The 8,505-nt window shown below is 45.4% G+C and overlaps 1 protein-coding gene across 1 annotated transcript; it reads right to left on the reverse strand.

Moving 5' to 3' along the window:
* Window positions 1–202: 202 nt before the first annotated feature.
* On the reverse strand, window positions 203–4,866 carry LOC109766000 (homeobox protein knotted-1-like 12). Its single transcript, XM_020324769.4, has 5 exons — window positions 4,300–4,866; window positions 4,080–4,193; window positions 3,808–3,952; window positions 828–1,081; window positions 203–677 (listed from the first exon to the last, which is right to left on the reverse strand). Exons 1-5 carry the CDS (start codon window positions 4,621–4,623, stop codon window positions 471–473), a joined length of 1,044 nt encoding a protein of 347 aa, XP_020180358.1. The 5' UTR covers window positions 4,624–4,866; the 3' UTR covers window positions 203–470.
* Between the last annotated feature and the right edge of the window lie 3,639 nt (window positions 4,867–8,505).

An 8,505-nucleotide genomic window follows, 5' to 3' on the forward strand; every position in this document is an offset into this window, starting at 1 on the left:
TAAATTTGGATCATTAGGTGTTTCAGAAATTTCACAGGGAAATCTTAAGACAGTTCATGATGGATGAAATTCTGGCTACACAGCCTATTCAACTGGGTAATGCCAAGGAAAGCTGCTGAAATTTTCAGACAATATACACGTTATCATGACCATATCCACCTCAACTGTTAAAAGAAAAACCAATGTACATAAGTGATTCAGATAGGCAACTTTGAACATGTTTCACAAATCTGAAACATACAATCATATCAAATAGGAGATCCAAATACATCTAAACTGCAACCCATCGAATCGAAATTTACAACATTACGGGAGAACTATATGCCATCACTGAAACTAGAGCGAGCCTGTGAATCCGGGAAGGTCCCAAAAATTCAATAACAATGTCCATGTATTTTAACCAGTTGCTGAATACAGATATCTTTCCAACGTGCCAATCACCTTTCGCCAGATCAATTGTTCAAGTAGGTTCACGAACCAAGGCTGTACATGCCGTCAGCCATGAACTGACCGTCCATGTAGAGGGCAGCGGCATTCTGTGGGTGGAATCCTTCCATCATGACAAATGGCATGTCCTCAGACGGTTTCCAATGCCGTTTCCTCTGGTTAATGAACCAGTTGTTGATCTGTTTCTGGTCTAGCCCTGTCGATTCCGCAAGCGCGATCTTTTCTGTCTCCTACACTCACCAAATTAACCAACCGGCATAAGCTTTAGTAAGAATACATAACGCAGATTTCGTTTTGATGGAAATTACATGCGGCTCCGAAATGAGTGGAACAGAAAAAAAAAACCCGTAAATTTTAAGGGATGGAAGCATGTATCATACCGAGGGGTAAGGCCACTTGTAGTGCAGCTCCCACCAGTGAAGTAGCTTCTGCCTGGCCTCCTTTGGGAGCTTCCCCTTCTTCTTCTTCTTGGAGAACTCTTGCCGGAGGCTGCTCAGGTAGCCACTGTACTTCTTCAGAAGCTGGTACTTGAGCTCCTTGTCCTCAGCGCGTGGGTCTATCTCTGGCGGCTCATTTTCACGCCCGCTAGCGTCCATTTCATCCTCAGAAGAGCCAGCGCCTTCACATTTTCCATCTGCAGGTAAAAAATTGGTAATGGTAAGATACACGTGTTTTGTCGAGATCAGAATGGTTATCACGGCCAGACCTGGTTTCAGACTTTCAGTCTCCACCATGTCGGACAGCAATGGGGTGGTTGCAGTATTCAGAAAGCCCATCGCTTGTCTATAAACAAATCTATCATTTTAGGAATGCATGCTGGATTCGAGTGTAAACAGTGTAATTTTGGACATCTAGTAGTGTGGCTACAGTCCCAATTAGCTGGACTTTGCAATGAGCTGAATAAGACCGAATCGGACCGAAATGGCCATGGTTTGTCAGTTGAAACTGATACCAATCTGACCATTGCCTGATAGACCAGTTCCGAAGTGTTTATTTGAACGTATCACAAAACAGAGGAAAGCCAGCAACTATAGCTATAGTCTTGTAAGCTGTAGTTGATCCAATGTTTTTCAAAGATATTTGTTTCCACATAAGACTGATTTTATAGATGCTCAGGAAGTCAGGGTAACAAAGCAGTTGCCCTGCAATATACTCCCTCCGTCCCATAATATAAGAGCGTTTTTTACACTACACTGAGGGAGTAATTATTTTTGCATGGCATGATGAATATTGGAAGAAAACATATTACAAAATTTACTGTTTTCTAAGAAATTTGCCAAACTATATATATCTTACACCGAAGTAGTAAATGAAAATGAGCAAACGAAAGGAAAGAGACAAAATGTGCACCATACCATGAGAGGAACCCAATTGCTTATATTAAACATTATCTAGGCACAATATAATTGAATATAGTGAAGATCGCCTTAAGAATAAACAAATATCGTTTGACCATAACTTCAGTTCAGATGTGCAAGAATAATAATGGATCTACAGATAAGAATAATAATATTTTGTTGAATGACTTGAATGGAATCCCAAGAAATGTACAATATTTCCTCAATAACGTTTTTCTAAAATTCCCTCAAACAAAATGTCTACAATATGTTACCCTAATTTTAATTTGTTTAATGTATGCAACCTTAAATTGGTGTGCGTGCACCTTAAACAGACCGCTAAGGACGGATGGAGGGGCGCTCAGGCACCAAGCCACGTCATCCCTTAAACCTCACTTGTTTGATCTCTTAATTGGCACATGGTTAGCTCAAATGATGTTAGAGGTGCTAGAAGAATAGGAGGACAAAACTAGCTCATTGTCTCTCCACATGCACCATATATTGTTCTGTGTGCACATTCAACAAACAGACAATTGAAACTGTAACTAATAAAATAAATAGTACGAGATTTAAAAAAAATAGTACATAGTTGCTAAATTTGATGCAAAGGCTGAATAAACAAGATCTAGATTTTCACCAAATTTATTGAGATTCTAATGTTTCGTGTCTTCTTTGAGAAATCATATATGTATTATGCTGATTTAAGAAAAACAGCCTCAAGAATTTCTTTTCCCTGGACACTACTCTACGCGCAATTCACCCTTCACCTACGAGGCGAGTAGGGTGGATCCGATAGTTTACACTTCCTAAGAGATGAAACATTTGGTTCAAGTTGCAGTTAAAATGTTCTCATCTTTGACCTATAGACTATTAGTTTATGCATTTTGTAATGTGCCTTGATTACATGGCCATTATTCTGTACACAAGGAATTATTCTCTGAACACATATATACCACAGTAATATATAACACCTTGAGCTGTTGATCTCCTTCGAATGCATGCATACCACAACCATGGAGATTGGAAGAACACAGTAGTCGTCCCCTGGCAACAGCGCATCAGATATCCCCATTATTCTGCTAAAATCTACCCACACACTGTATATATGTACTAATGTACATGTCCTACCCACAAGCAGAATAGTGCCCGTTGAATACCCCCGACACGACCGCCAGCACATCCGTGCTGCACCCTGCACTGCACCCAAGCTGTAGAGCTGGGAAGAACAATAAAGAGCAAAAAATATACGGACTGCAGTCCTTGGAACAGTACTGGAACACTTCTTTTTGCGAGACGGAACACTGGTGATCTAGCTAGCTTGCTAGGCATAATGGAGTTTTCACAAGGCTTTTGTGATGATCTGTAAGAAAATTAATCAACTATATATGTTTTCCTAGTAGCTGGTGCAAGAAAAGAAGAGATGATTTGAAGCTTCATGCATGGAGATCGATGACTCTGCTGCAAGCTAGCAGCCTTGGAACCCTAACACAATGGATTCTAGTGTCTTGTCGTGAAGCGAAAGGAAAAGAAAAAGGAGAGAAAGAAGGGATTAAAAATTAAAAAATGGATTAGTTGAAAAGCCAGCATGTGTAGTGTGCTCAATTAGGCATATGCAATATGATAATCCTAAACGAGAGGAGGAGAACCATGAGACATGGCTCCTCACTGTGCCCTCTATTCCAACCAAAGCTAGCTTCAGATTATTAGTTGATTAACTAATCAGTCACTACTTAATTATGTTTAACTAGTGGTAATAATTTATTAGTACAAACAAAGCAAAGGTCTCTGCCCTTCTCTTTCCAAGCCCTCCCATCATAAACTAATACACAGGTTAATTAAGAACGGGCTAACAATGGCTATGATCCAAGGCAACCACCTCAATCATCCGGAGCAACCGTTTCCCAATGCGGAAGGCCTTCCTCCGAGACCCACATGGATGCAGCCAGAGATACATATATAAAACGAACAGGCATGTACTAGTAGGTACTAGTAGATTGGATGGGTCATGGAAGGGATGGTTTACCGGCAAGGGAGAGGCGCGCGGAGCCGTGGCCACCGCCGGTGATGGAGTCAAGCTGCGCCTCCACTCGCTTGAGGAACTCCATGGCCTCCTCTATCGGCCGCGTCAGCTCCTCCCTGTACTTGGCGAGCATGTTGCAATATGCCTCCTGCAATTTCATTAGCACAAGGAGTTAGTTCGTTCTTAGTACTAGCTGGAACAAGAATCGGCGGATGAAGAATTAAACGACCATGGCATGGTGTGTGTGATCGGAATCGGGGAAGAAGAAGACGTACCATGAACTGGTCGAGCTCTGGGTCGCGAGCCTCGTGCAGCCGGCCCGGCGGGTGGGCGTCAAGCTTCGCTGCCATGGCCGTCAGCCGCTCCAGCACGTCCGGCGGCGCACCGACCTGGGAATCACGCAAAAGAAAAACGCGTCTATATCATGCTTGCTGATACAGTCGAGTCGTTGGATTAATGAAATTAGCAATTTTCATGAGCGTATGATATATGTACTTTCTGGCAGTCGAGGTAGGCGACGAGGAGGGCGGTGTACTGGGGGTGCGCCATGATCTTGGCCTTAATGGCCTCAGCCTCCGCTTGCGAGATCTCCTCGCCGCTGCTCTTGTGGTGGTGGAACTGGTACTGCGACGACCCGGCGGCTGCGGCGGCCTGGTGCAACGCGAGCGGCGTGCCGTAGTACGTTCCGCCCATCGGGCCTGGCCCGGAAGCCACCGTCGTTGTCGACAGTGGCTGCAGCTGCAGGAAGGATGAAGAAGCCTTGGAGCTGCTGCTGCCCCCTTCTCCAGCTCCGAGATTCCCAAAGCTTCTCTGATCCATGAGCAAATTAACAAACCCTAGCTCGTAAGAAGAGAGAGAAAAATAGAGCTCAACCGATAGAGATCTCTTCTCTATGCCTCGCAGCTCCGTGTACGGCAGTAATGGCGGCTTGGGAGAGGGAGGGAGGTGGATATTAATGGGCCGGAGAGGGAGATGGACGCGGAGTGGAAGGGAAGGGAAAGGTGGGGGAGCTAGCTAGCCGGGCTGTGCGTGTGAGTGGCTGGTGGCGATCCTCTTTCTCACGTCAAATCACGGCGGAGGGGGAGATGTATATGTACACCTGCTTCCTTCCTGCTGCGGTCGCATGGAATACTAGCAGCCTGTTCGGAACTGGAGCTTGTTTTTCGCATATATTGTTTTAAATAACCAGCTATGCCAAATCCAAATAGCGGCTCAAATAGCTATAGAGTGGCTAGCTATAACGGTTATGGTCCAGTTCTTTTTTACTTTACCGGAGAATAATATGAATACAAATTTGTTTTTTTATTTTTTGAAAAAACTTTTAATATATTAATCTTCAATCATGGTAGTATAACGAATATTAAAAATAATAAAAATTACATCCAGATTCGTAGACCACCTAGCAATGACTACAAGCTCAAAACCTTATAGTGGCTATTTACAGCTTTGGTTTTAGGTGACTTTACTAAACTAAGTGTGAGTGTAGAAAATAGCTTATTCTACACCTCAGTAACGGTATATATAAAATATAGTAACACACTATGCCAAATATAGTAATTTTCGTAAAAAATTACTAAATTACAAACTTGGGTAGCAAATTTTTTTTTGGATTACTACATTTTATACACCTTTTACTAGGTTTTGTATATAGCATTATTAGGGGTTCATTTTAGAATAGCGTTACACTCAGGTGAATTAGTGAATACCTTTTTACTCAGATGAAGAATGAAATTCATTTGGTAAAAAAGGCCTATACATAAAAACACTCCAGAAAATATTATCAAACAACAACATCGAACAACGACAGTAAAGTCTTTAGTTCCAAAAAAGTTGGGGTAGATTAGAGGTGAAAAAGATAAGATCTCGCGACCAACTCATGGTTCTGGCACATGGATAACAAGTTTTCACGCACCCCTGTCCATAGCTAGTTCTTTCGTGATACTCTAATCCTTCAGATCTCTCTTTACGGACTCCTTTCATATGAAATTTGGTCTACTCCGACCTCTCTTGACATTATCCGCACGCTTTAGCCGTCCGTTATGCACTGGAGCTTCTGAAGGCCTGCGTTCAATATGCCCAAACCATCTCAGACGATGTTGGACAAGCTTTTCTTCAATTGGTGCTACCCCAACTCTATCTCATATATCATCATGCCGCACTCGATCCTTTCTCGTGTGGCCACACATCCATCTCAACATGCGCATCTCGGCCACACCTAACTGTGGAATATGTCGCCTTTTAGTCACCCAACACTCATCGCCATACAATATTGCGGGTCGAACCGCCGTCCTGTAGAACTTGCCTTTTACCTTTTGTAGCACTCTCTTGTCACACAAAATGCCAGAAGCTTGACGCCACTTCATCCATCCGGCTTTGATGCGATGGTTCATATCTTCATCAATACCCCCATACTTCTGCAACATTGACCCCAAATATCGAAAGGTGTCCTTCTGAGGCACCACCTGCCCATCAAGGCTAACCTCCTCCTTGCGCCTAGTAGTACAGAAACCGCACCTCATGTACTCGGTTTTAGTTCTACTAAGACTAAAACATTTCGATCCCAAGGTTTGTCTTCATAACTCTAACTTCTTATTGCCCCCGTCCGACTATCGTCAACTAGCACCACATCATCCGCAAAGAGCATGCACCATGGGATATCCCTCTGTATATCCCTCATGACCTCATCCATCACCACTCCAGAAAAGATTATCGTAAGATCTAAATACTCATCCCTAGTCATAGAAGTTGCATACAACAAGATCTTCAACTGAAATCTATGTTTCCCACGATCTGATGGCTTGTCATAGACTATCAAGTATTTTCCATGAATAAGAAAAAAAACCTACATTTTTTCCTTCTGAGCAACCTGGCATACCAACCAATGCATAAAACCACACGTATGTAGTCAAAAATCATCAACATAAATCTGTTGTCGCGAAACATTGAAATTGACAATTCATTTTTTCTTGTACGAAAAGAAATGAATAACTCAATTAGCAACATGTTAGTTTGGAATTGACGTTGTTGCCTTTCTGCCATCGACGTAGGCCACGGTGGCGGCGGGCCCGACACCGAAGGGGCTAGGGCATTGGACGCGGCGGCAAACCATCTGGATTAGCTGGGGCAGGGTTACCGGGGAACGCGCGTGCAGCGGCTAGGGCGGCGTCCCTGGTCATGCGGCAGCGGAGTTCGCCCCCATGGCCGGCGGGAACCCGCGTGTTGTATGGCGATGGTGGGCGCGACGATGGTCGGGATCCGGATCCCTTCCAGATCTTCATCAGTTTTTCCCGTTGACGGTCGGCGACGTGATGAGGGGTCGGTGAGGGATGCTGGTTCCCCGCCGGTTATCTGGCGGTTGCGCGTGCCATCACGGCATGGGTGTGCGCTGACCCGGGTAGCAGCTGGTTCGCGGTGGCACGAATGTCGACCTCGGTCATGGCAGACAATGGCGGCATCTTTGGTGACGTATCCTTGTAGAAGGTATCACCTATTACGATTGTCATCACCTTGTTCCGACTGCTCCGGTGGAACCCCGGATCAGGAGATGATGGGGCCTTCAGGACTGCCATTCTTTATAATGACCCTCACACGCTTGGATCTGATTTTGATATGGTTTCCTCTCAGCAGAGTTTCCATAAGATGATATCTCGCATGTGCCGAGTGTCGACCATGCCCCAGTGGACGTGGCGAGTGACACTGAGTAGCAGTACCATGGGGATAGCAGCGAGGAGGAGGAGAGTGACGAGGAGTCGAACACCGAGGAATGCGATGAGGCAGAATCTTCCCTGTCCAAGAGCGTTCCCAGGGAGCACCGCACCAAGGTGCACCATGACCCGAGCGCTCGCGCGGGCGGCGTTCAGGCGCAGAGTGCCCTGAAGCCGACTGCTCCTATTCTCATCACGCGCAGCTCGAAGCGCGACCGGGTCGATTCCGCAGAGCCGGTCGAGAAGCATGCCAAGCATACCGCCACCAAGCCTCAGAAGGTCGTGGCCCTGCCGAAGAGCAAGGTGGTCATGCCAGTGGCCTCGACGTAAGTAACGAGACAGAGTCTCTTTGTTGTGTAAATTTATCTTAATTAACAGCTGAGTGATTCCACGACTGCAGCGCCGATACGTTGACGACTTCACCATATCTGAATGCTCCTGGGAAGGGCCAAACTGAGGCCGACGCCGCTACTTCCAAAGGTACCGATTGGTTTGTTCTTCGAATTATGTCCGAGTGGTTGATTGGCCGAAGTTCTAACACGCGAGTGAATGCAGCACCGACTGGCGTGATCCAGCTCGACAACGAGGACAAGCCAACTCGCCTAACCCAGAGGCTAACGAGAGGGTGTCGCCTGGCAGTGATGCCATCATGTTAGAGCTCGTCTTCGAAGGCCGAGTGGATCAGGTCTCGCCAGCGAAGACCACTGCCAAGACTGCTTCACCAGCAAAGGACATCGTAAATCCCGCGGGCCCGAGTCTGATGACTCAGGTTAGTACTGATCTCGCGGCTACGGCTCCAACTCCTCCACCGACGTCGACCCCGCAACCTGCCCTAATCACCATGTTCTCTCTACAGAGGGTTGATACGTCTTCAACGCATCTATAATTTTTTATTGCTTCATGCTATATTATATTTTGTTTTGGATGTTTAACGGGCTTTATTATACACTTTTATATCATTTTTGGGACTAATCTATTAACCGGAGGCCCAGCCCAA

The sequence above is a fragment of the Aegilops tauschii genome, chromosome 2 (genome assembly GCF_002575655.3).
Source record: "Aegilops tauschii subsp. strangulata cultivar AL8/78 chromosome 2, Aet v6.0, whole genome shotgun sequence".
NCBI lineage: Eukaryota > Viridiplantae > Streptophyta > Magnoliopsida > Poales > Poaceae > Aegilops > Aegilops tauschii.

What these genes read in the sequence shown, in the direction of transcription:
- LOC109766000 (XM_020324769.4), bottom strand. Translation starts at nt 4,623, where the DNA reads ATGGATCAGAGAAGCTTTGGGAATCTCGGAGCTGGAGAAGGGGGCAGC. An exon ending in CAGAGCTCGACCAGTTCATG is followed by an intron (nt 3,953 to 4,079) that starts GTACGTCTTCTT and finishes ATGAAATTGCAG; the next exon opens with GAGGCATATTGCAACATGCT. An exon ending in CGCGCGCCTCTCCCTTGCCG is followed by an intron (nt 1,082 to 3,807) that starts GTAAACCATCCC and finishes TTTTACCTGCAG; the next exon opens with ATGGAAAATGTGAAGGCGCT.